The sequence below is a fragment of the Macaca thibetana genome, chromosome X, assembly GCF_024542745.1.
Source record: "Macaca thibetana thibetana isolate TM-01 chromosome X, ASM2454274v1, whole genome shotgun sequence".
Classification (NCBI taxonomy): Eukaryota; Metazoa; Chordata; class Mammalia; order Primates; family Cercopithecidae; genus Macaca; species Macaca thibetana.
In genome coordinates, this window is record NC_065598.1 from 41469479 (window position 1) to 41496237 (window position 26759).

The following is a 26759-nucleotide window of genomic DNA, read 5'->3' on the forward strand; positions in this document are numbered from 1 at the left end:
ACTTTATTCTGTTAATGTGATTTATCAATTTGTATATGTTGAACCATCCTTGCATCCCAGGGATAAATCATCTTTGATCATGTTATATAATCCCTTTTTTCTCCCCTTCATGCTGTCAGAAATGTATTAGAAAGCAAATGAAGTGTGATAATAGTTTTTAAGTGAATTTGACAGATAATGAAGAAAAAAGGTAAAGTTAATGAATTAACATCTAGTTAATGAATTAAACACTTAGAAATTATAAAAGTACTCATTTCTGAGCTCAAAGGGACTTTAGAAATTATTGGAGCCAACCTTCCCATTTTCCCATTGGAAAAAAAACCTAAAGACCAGAGAAGTAAATTTATTTCGTTAAGGTCACACAGTAATATTTTGAGCTTCCTGTACACTAAGAGATAGTGACAATCAAGAAGAAACCAACCATAGAGAAAAGAGTCTCTTCAGATATACTCGTTGTACCAAGCATGCATGATTTTAATATGCTGTTGAATTCGGCTTGCTAATATTTTATTGAGGACTTTGGCATCTATATCCATCAGGAATTTTCTTTTCTTATATTTTCTGTAATTTTCTTTTCTTGTACTGTCCTTGTCTAGCTTTAGCGTCAGGGTAATGCTGGCTTCATAAAAAGGGTTTGGAAGTATTCCATCTTCTTCAATTTTTTGGAAGAGTTTAAAATGGACTGGCATTAATTCCTCTTTACAGGTTTGACAGAATTTACCAGTGATGCCATAGGTTCTGGGATTTTCTTTTGGGGGAGGTTTTTGATTACTAAGTCAATCTCCTTTCTCATTATAGGTCTGTTTAGATTTTCTATTTCTTCATGATCCAGTCTTGATAGGCTGTATTTTTAGGAATTTGTCAATTTCTTCTAGGCTATCAAATTTGTTGGTATATAATTGTTCATAGCAGTCTCTTATAAACCTTTGTATTTCTTTAAGTTGTAATGTCTCTTTTATTTATAATTTTGAGTCTTCTTTTTTCTTAGTCTAGCTAAAGATTTGTCAATTTTACTTTTCAAAAAACCAACTCAGTTCTGTTGATAACTTCTATTGTTTTTCTAGTCTCTATTTCATTTATTTCTGCTTTGATCTTTATTATTTCCTTCCTTTTTGGCCTCGAGCTTAGTTGTTCTTTTTCTAGTTCCTCAAGGTGTAAAGTTAGGTTGTCTATTTGAGATCTTTCTTTTTTCTTCATGTATTGGTATTTATCATCATAAACTTCTCTCTTCGAACTGCTTTCATGGCATCCCATAAGTTTTGGTATGTTGTGTTTCCATTTTCATTTGCCTCAAGATTTTATTTCCCTTATAATTTCTTCTTTGATCCACTGGTTGTTCAGGAATGTGTTGTCTACTTTCCACATATCTATGAATTTTCCATTTTCTTTTGATTTCTAGTTTTATACCACTGTGGTCAGAAAAAAACACTTGGTATGATTTCAATCTTCTTAAATTTGTTAAGACCTGTTTTGTAGCCTAACATATGATCTATCCTAGAGAATGTTCCATGCGCACTTGAAAAGAACATTGTATTCTGCTACTGTTGGATAAGATATTCTGCAGATGATGACTCTTAGATCCATTTGGCCTACAGTGTAGTACAAATCTGCTATTTCCTTATTGATTTTCTGTGCATTGTTGAAAGTGGAGTATTAAAATCTGCTAGTATTATTGTATTGCTATCTACTTCTCCCTTCACTTCTATTAATATTTGCTTTATATATGTAAATGTTCTGATGTTGGGTGCATATATATTTATAATTGTTGTATCATCTGGATGAATTGACCCCTTATCATTATATAATTATCCTTCTTGTCTCTTGTGGTGGTTTTTGACTTAATAGTCTATCTTGTTTTATATAAATATAGCCACCTCTATTTCTTTTGGTTACCAGTTGCACAAAATATCTTTTTCCACTTCACTTCCAGCCTATGTGTGTCCTTAAAACTAAAGTGAGTTTCTTGTAGGCAGCAAATGGTTGAATCTTATTTCTTTTTATCTAATCATTCACTCTGTGTCTTCTGATTGAAGAATTTAAGCCATTTAAAGTGATTATTGATGGGTAAAAACTCACTACTGATATCTTGTTTCTGTTTTGTAGTTCCTTTGTTCCACTCTTCCTCTCTTGCTCCCTTCCTTTCTGATTTGATGATTTCTCTGTAAGAGTATGCTTTGTTCCTTTATCTTTTGTGAATCTACTACAGATTTTTTCTTTGTGGTTACCATGAGGTGTACATAAGCCATCTTATAATTATAAAATATCTTAAGCTGATAACTTCAACCACATACAAAAGTACGACATTTTTTCTCCTCTGCCCCACTATTATTGATGTCACAATTTACATCTTGTATATACTGCATGTCAACAAATTATTGTGACTATAGTCATTTTTAATATTTGTTTTTAACTTTTATACTAGAATTAAGAGAGATTTATGCACCATCATTACAGCATTAGAGTATTTTGAATTTAACTATATTCTTACTTGTATAGTGAGTTTTATACTTTCATATGTTTTTGTGTTGTTAGAGTCCTTTTGTTTCAACTTGAAGAACTGCCTTTAGCATTTCTTGTAAAATAGGTCTAGTGGGACATGAACTCCCACAGGGAAGTCTTTATCTCTACTTCATTTCTGAAAAACAGCCCTTCCAGGTATAGAATATATGGTTGACAGGTGTTTTTTTTTTTTCCTCAGCACTTTGAATATATCATCCCATTCTCTCCGGGCCTGGAAAGTTTCTGCTGAGAAATCCACTGACAGTCTTATAGAGGTTTCCTTGTAGGTGATGGTTTGCTTTTCTCTTGATGCTTTCAAAATTATCTTTGACTTTTGAGAATTTGGTTATAAAGTGTCTCAGTGAAGATCTCTTTAATCCAGTTGGAGGTTCTTTGGACTTCATGGATCTGGATGTTCATTCATGTCTTCAGATTTGGGACATTTTCTGTCATTATTTATTTAAGCTGTCTTCCCCTTTTTCTTTCTCTGCTTCATCTGGAAATCTCATATGTATTTATTGGTTTGTTCGATGGTATCTCATAACTCCCATAGGCTGTCTTCACTCTTTTTCATTTGTTTGTCTTTTTCTTCCTCTAACTGGGTAATTTCAAATGACCCATCTTTGAGCTCACTAATTTTTTCTTTTACTTCAAGTCTACTATTAAAGCTTTCTATGGAATTTTTCAGTTCAGACACTGTGTTATTCAGTTCTAGAATTTCTGGTTTTTTTCTTTCTTTTTTTTGAGGTTTCCTTGTTGAACTTCTCATATTGTTTGTGTATTGTTTTCCTGATTTTGTTGTCTATCTGTATTCTCTTTTAACTCATTGAACTTCTTTTAAGATGATTATTTGATTATTTTGAAATCTTCTTTTTCTTTTTTTTTGAAACGGAGTCTTGCTCTGTCACTCAGGTTGGAGGGGAGTGGCATGACCTTGGCTCTCTGTGACCTCTGCCTCCCGCGTTCAAGCAATTCTCCTGACTCAGCCTCCTGAGTAGCTGGGATTACAGGCGCATGCCATGATACCTGGCTAATTTTTGTATTTTTAGTAGAGATGAGGTTTCACCATGTTAGTCAAGCTGGTCTCAAACTCCTGACCTCAAGTGATCCACCCACCTTGGCCTCCCAAAGTGCTGGGATTAGAGATGTGAGACACTGCACCTGGCCTTGAATTCTTTATCAGTCAATTCATAGATGTCCATTTCTTTATGACTGGTTACTGGTGCTTCATTTTGTTCCTCTGGTGATGTCATGTTTCCCTGATTATTGGTGATCCCTGCAGCCTTGCATGAGTGTCTGCACATTTTACAAAGCAGCACTTGGCTGGGCATGGTGGCTCACGCGTGTAATCCCAGCACTTTCAGAGGCCAAGGCAGGTGGATTGCTTGAGCTCAGGAGTTCCAGACCAACTTGGGCAACTTGAAGAAACCTTGTCTCTACAAAAAATACAAACATTAGCCAGGCCTGGTAGCACTTGCCTGTGGTCCCAACTACTCAGGAGGCTGAGGCAGTAGGGCTGGCTGAGGCAGCAGGATTGCTTGAGCCTGGGAGATCAAGGCTGCAGTGAGCTGTGATCACTCCACTACACTTCAGCCTGGGCAACAGAGCGAGACCCTGTCTCAGAAAAAGGAACCAAAAAAAAAAAAAAAGAAGTAGGCACCTGCAGTCTTCACAGACTGGCTTTGGCAGGAAAAGCCTTTTAGCAGTCAGCCTGTCCAGAAATTCTGGAGGGCTGTCTGGCAGGTGGGCTTGCTGCTGGAGTTTTCAGGTAGGCTATCCTGAAACTTGGGTCCATTAGGACAGGCCTACGGCTTGAGTTTGCTGGGGTGGATCTGAATCCTGGTGTACGTGGGGACCAACCTAGTGCCAGGGTCCACTCAGGTAAGCCTGTCAACTGGGCATGCAGGGCAGGCCTAAAGCCTGCATTCACAGGGGCCAGCGTGAATCCTAGGTCCATAAAGCTCAACCTGGTGCTGCAGTGGGCCTTGAGCCTGAGTCCTAAGGGACTAGCCTGGTGCTAGAATGAGCCTGGTACCTGGATTCAAGGAAGCAGGCTTGGTGCTTGGGATCATGAAGGTAGGTCTGAAGACTGGGAATGCAGGGGCAGGCCTGGAGTCTGAGACAACTAGGGATGATCCTGGAGCCCAGATACACCAGGGTGAGTCTGGAGGCCAAGTCTGCTGGGGTGGGCTTGGAACCTGAGTCCATGGATGGTGGGCCTGGGTCCTGGGTCCACTGCAGCGTGGAGCCATGGAGACTAGTATATGTACATATATATTAGGTAGGTCTACATAAACTATCAATCAAGTCAAAGGGCATAATGACATTTTTATACATGGTGTATTCATAATTTCCTATTACTGTTGTAATAAATTACCACAAACTTAGTGGCTTTAAATGACACAAATTTATTCTCTTACAGTTCTGATCAGAGATCAGAAATCTCAAATTAAGATGTTGGCTTCAGGGGAGAAGCTTTTCCATCTTCTTGAAGCTGCCTGCATTCCCCGGTTTGTGGCCCTCTTCCTCCATCTTCAAAGTGCATCACTCCAAACTCTGGTTGACTCCATTGTCGTGTCTCCTTTTACTTACTTTGGCCCTCCTGCCTTCCTCTTATAAGGACCCTTGTGATTAAATTGGGCCCACCCAAATAGTCTGGGATAATCCCCCATCTCAAAATCCAAAATTTAATAACATCTGCAAAGATCCTTTTACCATGTAAAGTAACATATTCACAGGTCCTAGTAATTAGGATGTGTACATCTTTGGTGGGCCATGATTTAGCCTACTACATGTAGTCTCAAAATTTGCTTCCCATTAAACCTTTCTTCAGAAGCTACAGGAATACATGCTCCATATAAAACAAGAGAGTAAACTGATGTTAGCATAAAGTTAGAAAATATGACCTCAGAATCAGGCAAAGCCATGAAAACACTTCCGAATTCAGTCAGGTATCTTTACCATTAAGAGTTTTGTGAGCAGAAAAATAAAAAAACATGGCAGTATTTCATCAAGTTTAAAAAGCTTAAGCAGAAAAACATATGAAGAGGCAAAGAAAGGCAAAGTTCAGTCAGGTACTGTAGCAGTGAGGGTGGGATTAAAGAAGGCTGTGAGTGGAAAGGAGATAATGTATAAATGGGAGCCAAGGGCCTGGACTAGAAGACCATTTCCTTGTTAGAGTCACCAACACAGTAGCTATGAATTGGGCTCAATGTGTCATAGTGTCACAACATGAATCCTGTCAGCATTCTTGCTTATATCTTGTGACATTATGTAACCTTAATCAGGTGAGAGAGTAGCCCCTAAAACTGTGGTATCAGATAGCTTCACAAAGGAAGAGAGATGTGCACTATGCTTTCAGGTAAGTGGGGCCAGTAAATGTGTGCACATGCACATACTAGTGTGGGGAGATGGCAGAAGGAGGAAGGAGGACTAGCACCTGCTATGGCACAAAAAGAACTGTGCATTTAGGGTACTGAAAATAGCTCTATTGGGCTAGCAACAAAGTGGGAGTGGAGGATGGTTGGTAAGAAAATAAAACACCATAAACAAAGGTAAACAATGTAACAGAGATTATGTACCTAGGTTAGAAATTTTGCTCTACCTTACCACACAAATATCTTAAAACTCATTAAAGCCTCAATTAATTCATTCATAAAATGTGAGTATAACAGTACCTACCACATGCATTTGTTTTGAGAATAAAATGAAAATAATGTTGAGCGCTCCTAGTAGTCAAAGAGCAACAAAGGGTAAAACTACCCCAAAGTAACATTTCTTCAAAACATAAAATGTTCTCCATTCCCTGTGTTTTTTAGACTGTTTTTTCTTCCTTTATTTTTTGGTCTCAGATTGAGACTCTTAGATCAGTGCTGTCTAACAGAACTTTCTGTGATGATGGAAACGTTCTAAATCTGCACTGTCTACCATGCAGTCACTAGCCACATGTAGCTACTGAGCAACTGAAATGTGGCTAAAGTAACTAAGGAACTGAATTTTTAAAAATAACATTTATTGAGATATAATTAATACCATAAAATTTACCCTTTTAAAGTATACAATCTGGTGGGTTTTAGTATATTCACGAAGTTGTGCCATGATCACTAAGAACTACCTAAATTCCATTAAAATTTTCATAACCTCAGAATGAAACCCCATACCTATTAGTAGTCACTGCCCACACTCTCCTCCTCCCAGTCCCTGGTAACTACTAATCTAGCATCTATATCAACAGATTTACCTACTGAGGCCATTTCTTAAAAATGAAATCATACAATATGTGGTCTTTTGTGTCTGGCTCCTTTTACTCAGCATAATGTTTTTGAAGTTAATGTATGTTGCACCATGTATCTGTACTTTATTTCTTTTTGGGGGGAAAGGAAGTCTTTATTCACAGATGATATGATCATCTATGTAGACTATCCAATGCAATATACATCATTCTACTAGAATAAGTGAGTCTAGCAAAGTTGCAGGACACAAGAGTAATACACAAAAAGTAAATTACATTTCTATATACTAACAACAATCAGAAATTCAAATGAAAAACAGATTTACCACAGCATAAAATATGAAATATTTAAGAATGTGACAAAAGATGTACAAGACTTGTACTTTTAAAACTACAAAACACTGCTGAGAGAAATTAAACAATACCCAAATAATAGAGATATACCTTGTTCATATATTGGATGATGCAATAATTTAAGCTATCAATTCTTCCCAAAGTGATCTTTTTTTCCTCTTTCCAACTTTTATTTTAGGTTCAGGGGACACATATTACATGGGTAAATTGCATGTCACAGGGGTTTGGTGTATAGATAATTTTGTCACCCAGGTAATCAGCATAGCATCCTATAGTTTTTTGATCCTAATGCTCCACCCTCAAGTAGGCCCCAGTGTCTATTGTTCCCTTCTTTGTGTCCATGTGGACTCAATGTTTATCTCTTACTTGTAAGTAAGAACATGCGCTATTTGGTTTTCTGTTCCTGTGTTACTTCACTCAGAATAATGGCCTCCAGCTCCATCTATGTTGCTGCAAAGGATATAATCTTGTTCTTTTTTATGGCTGCATACATAGTATTCCACGGTATAAATGTACCACATTTTCTTTATCCAGTCCACCACTGACAGGCATCTAGGTTGATTACATGCCTTTGCTATTATGAATAGTGCTGTGATGAACATACACATGCATGTGTCTTTATCTTAATTTATTTTATAAATAATTTTATAAATAATATTCCATTGTGTGCAACTACCACATTTTGTTTATCCATTCATCCACTGATGGACACTGGGGTTGTTTCCACCTTTCGGCTATTATGAAATGCTGCTATGAATGTTCATGTGTAAGTTTCTGTGTAAATATACATTTTTAATTCTCTTGGGTACATACCTAGGAATGGAATTGCTGGGCTATATGGAAACTCTGTATTTAACTTTTTGAGGAACTGCCAGTGTGTTTTCCATGGTGGCTGCAACATTCTACATTCCCACCAATGTATGAGAGATCCAATTTATCCACATCCTTGCCAACCCTTGATATTGTCTTTTTGATTCTAGCCATCCTAGTGTACGTGAAGTGGTATCTCATTTGGTCTTGATTTGCACTTCCATAATGACTCGACATTGAGCACCTTTTTGTGTATTTATTGGTCATTTATAAATTTTTTGGAGAAATGTCTGTTCAGTGAGTTTTAAATTTTAATTTTAATTAACTTGAAATAGCCACATCTGGCTAGTGGCTGCAATATAAACCAGACGCAGGATGTGGCGTATGGCCCCTTCACTTTGCCCAAGGCTGGGTGGGACTAGCTAGGTGACTGATAAGGAAGCTCTCAAAAATTACTGTTGATGTTGAAAACAATTCATGCTCACTGCGCACCTGCAAGGCTCCAAGGACTTCATACTCAGTATCTTATTTAATCTTCATAACAATACTATCAGTAAAAGTCTGTCTCCATTTTACAAACAACGAAACAGTTTTAGATAGATCAAGTAAGCCACTCATTAGTAATTTCACTCACTATAAAATTCTCCATTCCATTTCAACCTTAAGAGACTTCTTTTCTCCATCTGATTTAATCAGAGCATTGGTCTTACAGATCTCAACTAGGGAAACCAGGTATTACTCAGAATTCCACTAATATGTTCGGCATATACTATACAATTCTAAGTCTACTAACCTATTTCAAAAGAACATTATGAGAACTAAATGGTTTTGAAGCAGCAAGATATTAGCACTAAAAGAAAATATGAACTTCTGACTTTGTGCATTATAGGCCATAAATTTTATCTTTTCTAATGTGTTCAGCCACTTCTTCCCCTTGTTTGAACTGGTTCAACTATATACTGAACATCTACTATGTACCAGACACTACTCTAGGTTGCAGAGATAAAACAACGACTATGACAGCCAAGAATCCTGACCTAATGAAGCTCAAAATATGTATTAAACATATGGTTTTAAAAGTACACAAGCTCCAATAGGTTTATGTTACATGGAGGCCTTGTTGTAGTATCTATTTCACAATGAACCTTATCCAATACTGCAGCATAAGTACCCTTAAATAATATTCTCTGCCTACTAAAAAATTTGAATCTATACATTATAGCCTTTAAAATGGCTCAAAATCTACACATTTGGCAGAACTTTTCTACAGCAGTTGCTACTCTGGAAGTAGCACCCAGCTCCTAAGCATGGCCAGCTGCCAAGGAACCCAGGGAAATTATTAAAGCTTACCTCTAGCTCTTGGGGCTGCCCCAGACTCCTACGCACATGAGGGGAGGACAACACAGCAAGAGTCACCAGAGCATTTCTCTTGCCTAATGCATGGCATGATTTCCCAAACTTTCATCATCACCTACCACTGACCCCTATTTCAGGTAGATAAAACAGAAATGAGGAGGTTGTTCAGATGATTCATGTGGGTGGCTACTGCGCTAGCTGGGACAGTAACACTACTCTCTTTTAAAGAGTTCACATTTTATTCACTGCTATAAATAACAATTTAATTTTTAAAATACTGCATTTCCAACACTATACTGCAGAAGACCGTAAAGCTCAAATTTTCCAGTAGATAGGTTGCTTTTGGCGACAGACCTAAGTAACCACACTTTGAGGGATGGCCTTTGCCTGACCCCTCTTCTCATTGTTCCTCACCTCTAGGATGAGTAAGCAGGACAAAAGGTATGAAGTAAGTTGATTGGGAAAGCCTAAATTAAATGTCTAACTCAATAATTTCCAGTCTCCAGCTCACTATTTCCTGTATCTTCCCCGGCATCCACTACTAAAGTATTCAACCCAGATGTACTGAAAGCAATCAGGAACCAAACAAACTCACCAGTAATATAGCTCAGCATCATTTGGCAAAGTCATATTTTCCGACCTAAAACATCAGTTACATAAGGGAAAATACAACCATGGAGTCACAACTGCAAAAACACCACTTTTGCCTGACCTTGCTACCACAGCCAGGAGACTATAAGAAGGCCTTTCTTTCAAAGGCTATTATACTTCCCTCAGTGATATGCGTAAAGAGAAACATCCAAGTGCATCAATAAGAACAATGGTAAAATTCAGTTGTATTTTATACGAAGTTGACCACCAATCACCTTAATGGCTGAGAGCAGGTACAAAGGAGAATCAAGAGTACAATATGACATTCCAACTACAAAGAGAAATAGCCATCCTTGGATGGATGTGGGAAGGCTAACTTTTAAAACTGTCCCAGTAAACAGTCTAAGATTGCCCAAAATATTCAATATCTATGTGCTCACTAACATCCTGGTGAAATACCAGTGACTACAGCACTCTAGGACAAGGGTAACAATTTTCCAGAAGGGATGGCACTATTTCAATGGCTTAGAACAGTGGTCCCCAACCTTTTTGGCACCAGGGACTGGTTTTGTGGAAGACAATTTCTCCATGGACGACGGGGACCAGGGGTGGGGGTGGGAGGGTTCGGGATGAGACTGTTCCATCTCCGATCATCAGGCATTAGATATTCGTAAGGAACACGCAACCCAGTTCCCGCGCATGCGCAGTTCACAATAGGGTTTGTGCTATGAGAATCTAATGTCGCTACTAATCTTACAGGAGGCAGAGCTCAGGCGGTAATGCTGGCTGGCCTGCTGCTCACCTCCTGTTGTGTGGCCTGGTTTCTAACAGGTCATGAACCGTTACTGGTCAGAGGCCCAAGGGTTGGGGACCCCTGGCTTAGAACACACCAAGCACTTTGGGAGGCTGAGGGAGGCAGATCACCTGAGGTCAGGAGTTCAAGACCAGCCTGGCCAACACGGTGAAACCCCAACTCTACTAAAAAATACAAAAATTAGAAAAATTAGCCAGGCGCGGTGGCGGGTGCCTGTAATCCTACCTACTTGGGAGGCTGAGGCAGGGAGAATTGCTTGAACCTGGGAGATGGAGGTTGCAGTGAGCTGAGACTGTACTACTGCACTCCAGCCTGGGTGACAGAACAAGACTCTGTCTCAAAAAAAAAAAAAAAAAAAAAAAAAAACCATACCAAACAGCTCACATGAATCCCTAAACTTAGGAGTCACAAGGTGGGTTTTCTCTTGAGGAAGTAAAAAGGCAGTAAGAATTGGCAAAAATGAAGATTATAATACATGATTAAGTTAGATTACACCAGAGTACAGAAAAACCAAGGACACCAGCACAAAATCAGTGAGAAAAGGTCACAGAATTGTTAAACAGGCTACCACCATTACCTAACAGAAAAGGAAAGGGCAGAGTAGTATGTTATTTTCATTTACAAGTCTCTAGTTACCGAATTAATAATTTGATATCAGAGAGAAGAATGGACCTGTAGAAATAGGAGGGTCAGGTGTAAAGGCAAACACAAGTGTTTACCTAAAGATTTTAGCAGTTCGCAGTTCAGAATTAAAGGAAAGAAAACAGCATGAAGGCTTCATCTTGAGTAGGGATTGGCAAGCTTTTTGTGTAAAAAGCCGGATAAATAGTTGAGGCTGTATGGACCATTTGGTCTCTGTCACAGCTAATCAACTCTGCCCCATAGCATAAAAGCAACCACAGATGATACTTAAATAAATGACGGCGGCTGTGTTCCAAATAACTATTTACAAAAACAGGCAGTAGGATGATTTGGCCCATGGACCATAGTTTACTGACCCCTGATCTAGAGTTCTAAGACAGTGGTTCTCAATCTTGAGTGTGCCTCAGAATTCCCTCGGAGGGCTTGTTACAACAGAAATAGTTGTGCTCCAACCCCAGGGCTTCTAATTCTGTAGGGCCAGGGCAGGGCCTGAGAATCTGCATTTCTAACAAGTTTCCAGATGCTGCTACTGGTCAGAAGATCCACACTTTGAAAACCACTGATCCAAACCTCACTGACTAAACAGGATGTTCAATATCAGATGGAACATTCTGTTCCATCTGATTGGCTACAAACATTTTTCACTTGTAGTAAGTACCAAACATCAAAGCTCCAACAAAATTAAGCAATTTAAAAAGAAGCTGGGGGAAAAAAATACTCAGGAGTCTTTCTTTACTTTGACTTCAGTGTAAATTTATCATTGCCCCACCAGTAAAATAAACATAACTCATTCCCAAATCTCTTTATTCAATATTTTCACCTAACATGTTCTAAGCCCTATAAGGAGTTGAGAAGTATTAATGTTTATAAATCAAACAAGAAAATAAAATCAGTTTTAAAGGCAAATGTAAATGATTCTTAGAAAATCAAAGTCAACAAAGCCCATGTTCTTGCTTTTTATTTTTCCTTTTTTGAGACGGAGTCTCGCTTTATTGCCCAGGCTGCAGTACAGTGGCACGATCTCAGCTCACTGCAAACTCTGCCTCCCAGGTTCAAGCTATTCTCCTGCCTCAGCCTCCCAAGTAGCTGGGATTACAGGCACACGCCACCATGCCTGGCTAATTTTTTGACATTTTTAGTAGAGATGAGGTTTCACCATTTTGCCTGGGCTGGTCTCGAACTCCTGGCCTCAAGTGATCCACCCGCTCTGGCCTCCCAAAGTGCAGGGATTACAGGTGTGAGCCACCGCGCCTGGCCAAAGTACAAGTCCATTAGAAGTGTTTTAGTTTGGGCCAGGCATGGTGGTTCATGCCTGTAATCCCAGCAGTTTGGGAGGCCAAGGCAAGCAGATCACCTGAGGTTAGAAGCTTGAGATCAGCCTGGCCAACATGGCAAAACCCCGTCAGTAATAAAAATACAAGAATAAGCCGGATATGGTGGTGCATGTGTGTAGTCCCAGCTACTCGAGAGGTTGAGGCAGGAGAATCGCTTTAATCCAGGAAGTAGAGGTTGCAGTGAGCAGAGATCGCACCATTGCACTCCAGCCTGGGCGACAGAGTGAAACTCTGTCTCAAAAAAAAAAAAAAAAAAAAAAAAAAAAAAAAAGTGTTTTATTTCAATAAAATTGAAACAATAATATATGTAAGGTAGTTTAAGACCTAAGAATTATGTAATTTTATGTGCATGAGAATCTCATGAGGTAGATAATATAGCCATTACTATCCTTCTTTTCCAAGATGAAGAAACTGAAGAAAAATCAACTGGTGATATCACGCAAATTATTTAAAAATTTTCCTTAAAATCCCTTTTTCCTAGTAACTCTTAAATTGCATTTTTCAAATCCAACTTACACATATCTTTTTAGGACCATGTTTATGAATGTGCCTTCATCGGGGAAAATATTGTTCTAATAAGATCTTCAAGTCCATATTCATTCATATTTGTGGGCCTAATTCTGAAGCCACCCAGGCAAGTCTAACTAAGAAGCCTGAACTTTAATCAGATGCCAGTTTAAAGCCCATTCTACCATTAGAGTAAGTGGGTCATAGATTATGGAAGTGTGATGATCCAGCAGTATAACAGAAATACTCAGCAGTGGGAGAAATATTAATGTAGATAATCCAAAAAGTAGAGCAGCAAGCTTAGAATGCTCCCTCTCCAGATACCCACACTCCTTCTGCAATGATAATGAGTATTTTCATTTGAATACACACTTACACAGATTCACTTTCACATTCATAAGAGCAAAATGTTTTCTTTTTTTTTTTTTTTAAAGCATTGCCTATAATGTATGGTTGGTAAAGGTTTTTTCTGTCTTTAGCATGCTTTTAAAAATGTTATGTATGTTGATTACGTGAAATACATTCTCACTGTAACCTGTGATTTTAATATTCTAGTAACGGTTCTCTTAAATTTATATGAAATGTAATTAAAGAAAGTCCTCAGTGAAAACAGCTTCTTGCTTGTTTTACAAGTATCTAATTATTCCACAGCTGACAAAATTTAAAAAAAATTTATTAAAAAGATAGTCTCAAATTTAATGCCACACTATACTGCTAACAAAAAGCCAGTTAAGAAGATATTAAGCCTATGATGAGGACCAGCAGAGATTCTATGTAAGTAAAGACTGATGATTCTGCTTTTGAACTAATAACTCAGATGGAAGTCAGCAAAAATTTATAACCTAAATAATGCAATATAAATAATACTGTCCAAGGATTTCTGAAATCAACCTAAGCAGTATTTCCATAGAAGTGATCTAAACAGACCAACCACTCAATTTCAACATGATCATTCTTATACCTGACAATGTAATAAGAATTAGTAGATGAAATGCTGTTCTGTGGATTTAGGTTATTTAGATTCAGTGCCCAATCATGTCAGAGACTACAACTTCAGAATCTTTCCACCTCATTTTGCTCACTGTTAAGATGTAGAAATTGCTGTTGTAATAAAATTTGGGGAAGTTACATAAAGGAACACTTTAATACTCATAAATCCTATATATGGGTGTTTCTGAAATATATATTCTGGGATTTTCCTTTTTTCAGTCTTGAAATTTCACACGATGAACAATTAATTAATCTGTCAATTGTCTAAACGCAAACATAAGAAGTGTGATAAAAAATTCCTTCTTTTAACATAATCTTGGGAGTTTTTCACAACACTACAGAATTATAATCTAGAACAGACTTGGAAACAAATTATGAAAATCCATAACTCAATACTGTCTTTTCTATGTACATAAGAGGCAATGACAGTTTTGTTGTTTTTTCTTGTTTTTGTTTTTACTTTTTTAAATTATACTTTAAGTTCTGGGATACATGTGCAGAACAGACAGGTTTGTTACATAGGTATACATGTGCCATGGTGGTTTGCTGCACCCATCAACCCGTCATCTACATTAGGTATTTCTCCTAATGCTATCCCTCCCCTTGCCCCCCACCCCCCAACAGGCCCCAGTGTGTGATATTCCCTTCCCTGTGCCCATATGTTCTCATGGACGAAGCTGGAAACCATCATTCTCAGCAAACGAACACAGGAACAGAAAACCAAACGCTGCATGTTCTCACTCATAAGTGGGAGTTGAACAATGAGAGCAATGACAGTTTTAAAAGAATTTTTTTAAGACAGCGTCTTGCTCTGCTGCCTCGGTTGGAGTGCAGTGAAGTGATTACAGCTCACTGGACAGTTTGTTTGTTTGTTTGCTTTCTGTTTTTGTTTTTGTTTTTTGAGACGAGTTTTGCTCTTGTTGCCCCAGCTGGAGTGCAGTGGTGCAACCTTGGCTCACTGCAACCTCCACCTCCCGGGTTCAAGCAATTCTCCTGCCTCAGCCTCCCAAGTAGCTGGGATTACAGGCATGCACCACCACGCCCAGCTAATATTTGTATTTTTAGTAGAGTCAGGGTTTCACCATGTTAGTCAGGCTGATCTCAAACTCCTGACCTCAAGTGATCCACCTGCCTCAGCCTTCCAACGTGCTGGGATTACAGGCATGAGCCACTGCACTGGGCCTGGATGGTTTTTAAAAAGAAACAAAACACTCTTCAACATATTTCTTAGGCTGGGTGCAGTGGTTCACACCTGTAATCGCAGCACTTTGGGAGGCTGGGGCCGGAGGACTGCCTGAGGCCAGGAGTTTGAGACCAGCTTGGGCAACATAGTGAGATCCTCTCTCCCTCCCTCTCTCGCAAGTAATTTATATATATATATATATAAAAAAATATATAATTTATGAAAGTCATACTTTTTAAAAGTTGTATATATAACTTTATTAAAATTTCTTTAATTTTTCCCTACTTGTATTCCTCTACTCCTTTTTATAAATGAGGAAACAGGCCTACAAAGATAACATGAGTTACCCAAGGACAAGACTGGCAAATCATTCAAGCCTCACCTCCTCTGTAAAGATTTCCCCAACTTCCTTCTCCTACTAGGTGGTCACACAGTCTCTGGATTTCTCACTTAATGTACTCACTCATTCAACAACTGCTGACCAAATATTTTACTATGTGTCTGTCAGCTACCAAGTTATGCAGAGGATATGTGCATGAGTGTGTGAATAAGTCATTTGAGCTCCTTGAGGCCAGAGAACTCAAGTGTTTGGTGAATAATAATGACAATGGCAATTAAAATAATAACAACCTTTAGACATTTCACATAGATCATGCTATTCAATCCTCACAACAACCTTACAAGGTATATACCATTAACCACATTTTACAGCTAAAGAAACTGAGGGTCAGAGAGGCTAACTAACTTGCCCAGGGCCTCACAGCTAGAAATAAATGCAAAAATGAACAATGAATAAAAGTTAGCACCACTAACAATTTTACACACATGGTAGAAAAGAATGTTCATTTCACCATATTATTTATGTAATAGAGCCTGTGTTTAGCACTGAGAATGTGCACATTTGGAAATTGTTGAAACTTACGTACATAACTGCCAAAAGTAATTTGAGTATCTGAGACATTCTAGAAATAAAAAATACTTATGCTGCACTTTACAATCCACTAATCCATGCAAATGGTTTGTGAAGCAGCTATCATTCCTTTTATAAATAAGAAGAAAAGAGCCACACTGTGCCCAAAGGTTACCAGATCAGAAGAGGGCTGCCTAACAAGCCACGGAGCAACGGCAATCCATATGTTTAGGGGAAATCACATACCAAGGGTAAGAAAAAAGGCCGAGAATCAATGATGTTTTCTAAAAACACAAATTAGAGTCTATGAAATAGCAGTAGTATAATGGTAATCTGCACACCATGGAAGGACTATAGAGAGACCTCTGTAACTGAATGAATATTATCATCCTTTAATTTAAGAAAACATTAAAATCTGCATGTAGGTGAATGGTAATACAGTGTACTTCTATCTTAGATTTAAATATACCAAAATACTCTAACTTCAGAGTTAAAAGCCTGAAATACAGACTGAACATAGTATATTTTGGATATTATTAAACTGCATGAGAGACAGAACAATCCTCATTCTTACCTGCAAATAATTCAAATACTCAAAACTATGATTACAAAGCAAAAAGGGAAAAAAAAGTATATTAAAAGAAATCACAAAGACTGGGGGGGAAAACAATGTACAACAGCCCAGTAATAAATAGAATACAAGAAGCTGAAATGAAATAGCATGCACTTAGGTACCAAAAAACTGGCTTACATACAATGAAGCAATCATTTCTTATTGTGAATGGATGTGGGCAACCAAAAATAGCCAATAAACAAATTTAGTTAGGAGGTGACAGGAGGAGGAATGTGAAAGAGAAGGACAGTACTACACTCATCCAGCGTGGACAAAAACTCTTGAGGCTAGAAATAATTCAGTTTCCTATCGTAGAAAGACACAAGACAATAGCAGTGGTTTGACACATACCAAGAACTTAGAGTAAATGTAAAGTATCTAAAATTTACTTTGTCACTTCATGAAAGGCTTCCATTTAATTGACAGTCACGCACAAGCTCAGGAATGAAAAGGACATAATCTTAGGAAAACCAAATGATTTTACCTAAAAGCCAGCCATCAGAAATCTGCAAAACACAGTTACAGTGAAAAAGAAATCTTCGTTTTTACCCTAAATATGTTGGTTCTGAGACAGATTTACAGGGAGATAGGATAAAATTACTAGTATTCACAGAAAAGAAGCCAGACCTAGCTTTTCAGACACATCATGAATCGAATATTAAACAAAATATTCATTTTGATAAGTGCTTTAAATTGTCTCTCCGTTATAGCCACGCGTGTTCTTAGTCCTCAGAGAATGTTGGCATTTTACATTATTGATCCTCCCCTCACTTTTAAACTTCTGTGCAGTCCATTATCCTGATTCTTCTAACTCTATGAGTTATACTCCAAACCACACGCCCTAGAGCAGTCAATCCCCAAGAATTCGTTCACTCAGTTTTACTTCCACACAGATGACTCCCAAATCTTCACTGCCATTCCATACCTCTCACCCAAATTCCAGTTCAGCATTTCCAGCAATGTACAATTACAAATGGCCTGCACTCAATCCAAAGCCAAAGTAACAATCCATATGACAGAATACTGGGCAGCAGTTAAAGAGGAGATAGAGACAGACAGATACATTAACGGATATGACAAGATCATCAAGTATATACTATTATTAATGAAAAATCAATATTTCAGCATACTATACAAATATGATCTCACTTTTAAACAAAAAGCTTCCAGAAAGATGTAGAAGAAACTGAACAATGGTTACCTCTAGAGAATGGGGATATGGATGATAGGAGAATTGAGACAGACTCACTGCTTATCTTTGTATCACCTATATTTTAAATTTTACAGCCGGGTACAGTGGCTTACGCCTGTAATCCCAGCACTTTGGGAGACCAAGGCAGGTGGATCACCTGACGTCAGGAGTTAGAGGCCAGCCTGGTGAAACTCCGTCTCTACTAAAAATACAAAAATTAGGCCGGGCACAGTGGCTCACGCCTGTAATCTCAGCACTTTGGGAGGCCGAGGCGGGCGGATCACGAGGTCAGGAGATCGAGACCATCCTGGCTTACATGGTAAAATCCCGTCTCTACTAAAAATACAAAAAACAAAACAAAACAAAAACATTAGCTGGGCGTCGTGGCGGGCGCCTGTGGTGCCAACTATTCAGGAGGCTGAGGCAGGAGAATGGCATGAACCCAGGAGGCGGAGCTTGCAGTGAGTCAAGATTGCGCCACTGCACTCCAGCCTGGGCAACAGAGCAAGATTCTGTCAAAAATAAAATAAAAAAATTAGCTGGGCACGGTGGTACACACTTGTAGTCCCAGCTTGTTGGGAGGCTGAGGCAAGAGAATCGCTTGAACCCGGGAGGAGGAGGTTGTAGTGAGCTGAGATCGTGCCACTGCACTCCAGCCTGGAAGACAGAGCGAGACTCCATCTCAAAAAAAATAAAATAAAATAAAATAAAATTTACTATGTGCATCATTACTTTTATAATTTACTGTATAAAAACTAATTAATACAGAAAAGTAACACAAAATTGTTAAATCTAAATGTTGGAAATACATATTAACTTCAAAACAAACTAGCTTCGGAAATGAAATTTTCCCAGGGTAAAATTCAGATACTCTATACTGACTCGGGCTCTACAACCAATACCATAGTGGCTCCAGGACAGAAAGAAAGGAGAGCAAGTTCTGTAGCATCTTAAATCCTATAGCATAAATCCAGAGCCATATTTGGTGGTTCTAGAATCTTCACTGTCATTTGCAACTAAAAAATAAAACCAAAAAATGTGAGCACAGCACACCCCATCAGCTTGTTGGCTGGGGTCAGGTACCTGCTCTGCAATAGTTAACTCAGTCTCTTGATTACTGAAGGTGTACAGTGCTGGCAAACAGCTAGAAGCTCACAGACTCAGCAGCTGCAGCTCACTACATGGTTTTCAGAATTAGAGAGAACAATTTCCGTATTTTTATCACAGGATACAGGAATAACTATCCTTTGGAAACCACTCCACCCCACTCCCAACAAACATCTACCTCTGAAACCTTATTACTTCTAGTCTGGCAAGTTAGGAGTAATTAATCAACTATCCTGTCTGCTGGGGCAGGGGAAATGAAAGAAAAAATCTGGAGAGTAAAAGGAGTAGAGAAAGTTCCAAAACAAATTATATTTTGGACAGATGGCCAAGAGTCTATATTTTCATTGCTAAACAATACATAGATTTACCAGTTAGTTTGGTAACAAATGCTGATGTTTTATTAAAGAGAAAAACAAAAATAAAAAAGAAACAGATGAAAGAATAAATAGTATATGGAACCTCTACTGAAGAGGTAAGAAATTTAACCAGAAAGTCAAACAAATAAAATTTGCAGTATAGAAACTCTGAAAATGAAGACATGTGTCTTTAAGAAAATCCAACGCAGTATTTTCACAACTTGAATTAGCAGCCGAATGCAGCACGAAATGAATAGACTTTAAAACCACGGAACCGTGTTGGAATCCATGTAATCTTGGGTGAATTACTGATCACCCCCTCTGAATCTCAGTGTTCTTTGTAAAATGGGTGCGATTAAATGAAATAATACATCCAAAATGCCTAACATTAGAGGGATAAATGTCAATTCCCTTTACAAAGTAAGCTTTAAGTTATAAAAGCTTTTTAAACAACCTTATGTCAAAGTTCCTTTAAATGTAGTCAGTACTCCTACCACATTTAAAATGTGAAAATGTTTACAAAAACGTAATAATTCAAGAATAATCTCAAGAAGCAAGGTATACCTGCTTCTTTAATGTATTGAGTAGAACTACAGCTGGAGACAGAAGAATTTTCAGCTTAAAGGAAATATCCAGGAACACAATTTAGGGACATTTGAGACATAGTTCATCAGGTGAAACTGTTGCAGATACAAGGAAAAAATGGAGGGAGCTGAACTGCTTATGTCAAGTACATAGAAGCGTGTTACAGTCATAAAAATTAAGGGAGTCCACAGGGAGTATTTATGAAGACAACTTCAAACAACATGCCCTAAAGCAATCTGTAAAAAGCAGACATGAAGAGACTCGAGAAGGTTGTATACATGCAGAAAAGCAACGGAGTAGCTCTGTTCTCCCTCCAAATGGTCCTAGGATCAAACTCCATCATCAGGAATCAATATTGCTTCCCTACTCCCATTGAGGCCTGCTATCTGTAGGATCCACATCCTGAGTTCAAAAGGTTTTTCCTCTGTAGAGGTACAGCTTAACTCCCACGGCTTGCATTCTTTCTGGGCTACCAACAATTTAGCTGCTGATTACTTCTTTTACCTTGTTACTTGGCTGTCACTGTGATCATGCAGTTCTTTCACGATCACTGGTATTTTTGGAATATCTACTCATTTCTGGAAAATTCTTGGTTCCTTCAGGCAAACACTTGATCTTTTCCTAACATTAAAAACTAGTTTACCTACAAAGTCTAGTTAAAATTTCCAGGAAACATTTTTTCAACACAATGCGACATTCTCCCTATGGTACTAGAAACCTAAATCATTGCGTGAATCAATACATGTGAAAGTCATAGTAATTAGTACAAATTAGTAAAGCTGAATTTTTCTGTATGCTGAATTATATACTTTACATATTATTAATCCAGTATTTACATAAAGACTGCATTAACTCAATTCTCCAGCTAATAGCATTACTGGAATCACAAGTATGTAATTTAAAGCATACAAGCAACTTAACCATACTCTTTTAATAGAGTGTATGTACAAACACAATCCATACTAAACTGATAAATTTCTTAATATTAAATCAAGCCATTATAGTGGAAAACCATCATCAACTGTTATTGAAGCAATCCTTGTTCTGTGTTGTTCCAAACATCAGACAATCGCCATGTTAGCATTAGATGAGTGTCATAAATCAATATGGATCTTAAAAGGCCAAAGAAATCAAAGCCAAACACAAGCTAAAACTAAATTCTTACACAATAAGGCTGAGAAACACAAGTGCATAGAAGATAAAATCCATGTTTTAGCCATTTAGCTTCATTCGATACCTTCCAAAAAGAGTTTATTCCACTTTGTAAGAATTGCAAGCCTCTGAAAAGCCAATCCCAAAATATTACATACATAATCTAACTTTTAAGCCAATGACTCCCCATCAGAGCTGCACATTAGAATCACACAGAGAGCTTTAAAAAATATCAGTGACCAGGACCCACTCCCAGAAACTCGGATTTCACTGCTTTGACACAGGGCTCTGGCATTGATCTTTCTTAAAAGCTCCCCTGATGATTCTAATATGCAGCCAGGTGGAGAACCACTACTTTAATGCAGGTTCTTGGGACAATAATTGCTCTGAGGTTGATAAACATGCTTTTTTGCCTTTTAATGAGATTTTATTAAAACTACTCAATTCATTCCACAGCTAATGAAAGGCTGTTACATTGCAAGCACTGTGTTAATGGGGAAAGATGTGTAAGAAACATTCCCTGCCCTCAAGAAGCTCCTTATTAGTGAACTAGAGAGATCCATAAATAAGTAACTGTAATTAAATATAAGTGCTCTCGAGGTGTAAGCAAATACAGCATGCCTCACACAGTTGCATGTCATCCTTAAGCAAGGGTCATGCTGCATCATTCCAATTTTAGTGTATGTCCTATCAGAGCAGGAAAGTCAGAAGCTACAGGTTACTAAATAATACGGCAAAGGTACCAACACAAGGTAAAAATGGTGTGTATTTTGTTATTCTCTTTCATAGACACTGCTGTACCAAGAAAGTAGGCATTTTTCTATGTTTTAATTTGGATGAATTGTCTTAAATTTCCTTCATGTAGTATTACCGGTTGTACACTTACTTATACTTGTAAAAGATACAGTAAATGATCATGACATAAAAATTAGTCATTAACCTTATTTGCATAACGCCTTTCCTTTCCAGTAATTGCTACATTTGCTAAGACAAGAAGTTTTGGGACTACGATAAGGTCGTATTATTGGAGATTTGTTTCAGTCATTTGAAAGATAGTTACGTAGAAAATGTTATAGAACCAACAAGCATTCAAAGGAGTTTCTGCAAGATTTTCAAAAATGAGAAACACAGGGAAAAGAGTTTTAATTTTTAAAAAGGGAAACGACATCCTTCCAATATTTGTAACAAATTGGGCACATGTTCCCTCAAAGACAGCTTTAACAAGGGTAAAGGCTGCAGCCACTGGAAAGAAAACATATTCCAAATAATAATCTTGTATTTCAAAACCTCATAGTTGTCTTTCTCAACCAACGGGAAAAAAAAGCACACTGAAGGGTCTAAATTAGACGAGAACTTTCATTTATGCCATCAATTAAGGCCAAGTACACAGAGGTAAGTGAGTAGGTGGTTGCGTAGGTAGAGGAGTGAGTGGGAGGTCAATTAGTCTTGAAAAGTGAAATCTATTTTAAAGTACCTTAGTAAAAATTTAAACCTATTAAGATCTAGTGGTGAAAAACAACTTGTGATACTAATTTGGTGAAAAAGAAAACAAAATTCCATAGAACTTGAATAGAAATCAATAAAAAGGTTTTCAGTACATGCGAACATCTTCAAGGGCTTTCTGTTCAAATTCAGAGGTGAACAAATTCTAAGTTAAAAATGTATGCTGTCAAGGTCCCTGCAAGAAAATCTCAAGCTAATTTCAATTTCCAGATCAATATATACTAAGACAATTTACTGGAGAAACCTTCAACCTTTACTCAGGTTGAGGAACACTATTATTACATTATTTAACAATAAGGCTAGCTTGAATTCATTATTTCACGTAACGGCATTTTATAATTGGCACTGACCAAGTCAGATTTGAATTGGTTTCAAATATCAATGAGATTTCACAGTTCATAGTAGTTAAGGTAGCCACAGAGTACCTATCACCTCAAAATTAGCTTGCTGCCCCTCTTTATGCAGCTCTGAAACAGCCAGAAAAGATGAATTTTCTTCTCCCAGGGGTGTTTCCTGAAAATATTCTATCAATTACAAATCAGCGGAATACTGACTGTGTTAATGTGATTCTGACCATTTCTTTTTGATATCCAAAGAGATCACATCATCGCCCTTCCAGACCTTAAGGAATCAGAACTGGTTACCAAAACTGATTCAGTGATGGCTATTTTCCATCTTCACAATATAATTAACATTTTAATCTCACATTTTCCAATTATGACTTTGTTAGTTCGTTTACATCAGCTATAACTAAGATGCAACAAACGTAATTCACCCACACATACGGTCATTTGGAGGCTCTTGGGAAACACCTAATTTATCTTCACTGGGTGCTGCTAAGAATGAGGAAACCAAGGAGATTTTTGATACATTTTTCTCTCTAGAACTGTGCTATTCACATGTGGCTACTAGGCACCTGAAACGTGGCTGGTCCGACTGGGAAACTGAATTTTGAATTTTATTTAATTTTAATTAATTAAAATTTAAATTTAGAAAAACGTACTTGATTCAGTTATTGGAAAACTTTTAGGTATATTGGGTATGTATATTGGGTAACTTGGGTATGTGAATCTACTTTTGTAAATGCACATTTTATGAAACCTAAATACAGATTAAGTATTTCTGATTTTTATCAGAAATGTAGCTTAGTGTCAGAATTGAGATGTGCTGTTAGTGTAAAATACACATTGGGATTTCAAAGACTTAGCATAAAAGATGTAAAATACTTCATTAATATTTTTTCATACTGATTACATGTTTAAGTGTTAAGTTTGGATCTACAGGGTTAAATAAAATATTTTAGTAAAATTAATTGCACCTGTATGTTTTTATTAAATGTGGCTACTAGAAAATTTTAAATTACAAATGTGGCTCATAATATATCTTTTGGACAGTGCTGTTCTAGAACACTTCACAACCACTTTAACAGGACACATTTGGATACTTTCCTTTTAACAGTCTGGCTGGTCATGTAACAATAGGGCAAGGAGTAACATGTCCTCATATCAATTGGGTCTGAGTAAAGTGTGTAGCAAGCTCTACCCACAATTTCACCATGTGAGGCAACACTGTAATACCTCAATATGGAAAGAAAAGGAAACAAATTAGCACTCAAATTGAAATCGTGTACTGCAGACAACTTAAAAGAGATAGGGCCAACTGCTCTAAGGTCTTGGTTTCATTTCCCAACTGTGGACCTTAAAATAGACAATAAAGCACCGCTTCCAAAAAAAAAAAAAAAGAGGTAAGATATTTCAATGGCAGCTCTAGCGATCCTTATTAAGCAAAAATTTGCTCTTAAATCTTATCTCCTCAACTTCTAAAGCCACAGAATACACGCTGTGTTAGGAAATCAACTTCAGATTGCCAGCATTTCCTTCACAAGCAAATTAGCAGGATTGTGCACTTGGAACACTGTTTGACAAGAATGAAAAGGAAACTATTCAAAATAGATTTAAGGAATGGACAATTAGATGAGGAACTGCAGATTTAATTCTCAATCAGCACTGTGATTAATCTGATTCCCTGCTTTTCCCCAGCGTAATTATACAACACAGATGAAAGGATGAGCATTTGGACTGTCAGTTCTATATTCTAGACCAGCCCGGTGACTCAAAGCAGACGGCTCTACCACGCTAACCACCATCCCAACAACAGTCGAGGGGAGCCTCGAGCACTGATTGAACAGTCATTGCATAACGAAGCATTAAAAATTCGAATGCCCCCAACTCTTTCCACGTTCATGTACACCAGGAGGGAATGTGCTGAAACTGAACGCACCCGGTCTTAAATGATCCCCTCCAATCCGGGCATGGGGTGTACACAAAGGCATCTGTCTAATATCCCGCACAATAGACACACACCCCACAATTAAAACCCTGGACTCACTCTCTCTCTCTTACCACACAAGCAAAGGAAATGCAAGCTGCTCTTTTCAAAAATGGTCTATGGCACATGCAAGGTAACAAAAACCCCAACTGAAGCAACTATAAAATCGGCTGTGCCACGTCCCTGTGCAACCGTCAGATAAAATGCAGGCAGCCGGCCCCACGCCTTACGGGGTGGCCAGCCTCGGCTCGGTGGCCTCAATGAACCGCTGAGAACCCCCAGGCCCCCGCCTGGCAGGAGCTCCAGGTACACGTCTATAAATACTCCAAGATGAGAAGGACGAGAGGGGAAGAGGGGAAGAGGGGAAGGAGAGAGAGCAGGGGGCAGGCCCGGAGCGGGTGCGGGAAGACCGGGGCATCACTGAAATGCATTTTTCCACACTCCCGCTCCCTCGCGTGGAGACTCACTTTCCGATCACCTCGCACAGCTCGTACACATCCTCGAACAGCACGTCGTCGTCGGCCATGGTCCGGAGGGGATAGCGGCCGCAGCGTGGAGGGCTTCGAAAACGGGGGTGGGGGCGCCCAAGAGCTCAGTGCCCAGCCCCGGGATCGCCTCCTCCCCTCAGGACCCGCGAGCCCTCGGTGCCGAGGACGCTCGAGTGGTGCCGCGAGGCCCAGAGACTGCGGCGCCTTCCTCTGCAGGCGACCGCCCCGGCGCGGGCGGCGGGGCCGGGGCGTGGGAGCGAGGGCGGCCCGGGCCCGGCGCCGCCCGCCCGCCCGCTGCTCCTCGCGCTGCTCGGGCCGCGCTGCCCGGCGTGCGGATCCTCGGGGACCGCGCGGCGTCGCGCTCTCCGCTCGTCAGCCCGCGCGGGCCGCGAGGCCGCGACCGCTCCCTCTGTCCGAGGCCGGCTCCGTCGCGTCGCGGAGCAGCTCGGGCTATAGAGGGGGCCGCGGCAGGACCATGGAGGGAGGATCGCCGCGGAGGGAGGTGGCGGCGGCGGATCGGCGCTGGGGACCAGGAGGCGGTGGCAGAGACGCTCCCTCCTACTTCTCCTCCTCCCGCAGCCGCCACCGCCCGCCCGGGAGTGGGAGGGGGCTTCGCGGGACTGGCGCTCTGTGCGGGCGGGAGCCGCGGCCGCCGCCTTCTGCTCCGCCCCTCCGCCTCAGCAGCCGACCGGCTAGCCAGCCCCGCGCACCCGCCTCGCGCAGACACGCCCTCCTCCCCCGTCGGCGGCGCGGCTTCCAGAACCACAGACTCCGCCCACTCTAGCCCGTCGGGAGGCGGTGGCCCAGGGAAAGGGGAGCGGGCTGAGCGGCGCATGCGCGCGGCGCGGGCCGCGTCACGGCAAACGGGCGGGCACCGGGATTCTAGAGGGCGCGGGGGGTTGAGCGGGGCGCGCCGGCTGCAGCTGCCGAGGCGGGGCTGGTTGGGGTCGTCGCCTCCGCGCCTAGCGGCGACCAAGCCGCGAAATGGGCTGGAGACAAAAGGTCCACGGCTGTACGCTCGTTGTCCCGCAAGAGGCTCGAAACTCTGGCCGCTCCCCTTTCCTTCTTTTGTAATCGCAGGGAGCCTTTCCCAGCTTTTTGCTGGGAAAAGAGGCAGGGATAGGGTGCTAATGAATGAGAAAGCTAAAAGAGAGGTGGAGAGAGGTTGTCACTGAATCCGTGCTTGGCAGCGGATGCTTTTAGTGCTACCCTGT

At 39.6% G+C, this 26759-nt stretch overlaps 1 protein-coding gene and 1 pseudogene across 10 annotated transcripts in view; both read right to left on the minus strand.

Annotated features, from left to right (window-relative positions):
* The window catches only part of CASK (calcium/calmodulin dependent serine protein kinase), a 405070-nt gene extending 379295 nt beyond the window's left edge, over window positions 1-25775 (minus strand). For 3 of the 10 annotated variants that reach the window (XM_050776182.1, XM_050776180.1, XM_050776178.1), the window contains exon 1: window positions 25525-25774. In XM_050776182.1, the coding sequence (XP_050632139.1) occupies window positions 25525-25583 (59 nt within the window). In that variant the 5' untranslated portion in view covers window positions 25584-25774. Of the gene's footprint in view, window positions 1-25524 lie in introns of all 10 variants that reach the window. The other 7 variants (XM_050776186.1, XM_050776181.1, XM_050776183.1 and 4 more) reach the window with 4 other exon arrangements.
* On the minus strand, window positions 21833-21928 carry LOC126947001 (uncharacterized; annotated as a pseudogene).
* Window positions 25776-26759: the final 984 nt, after the last annotated feature.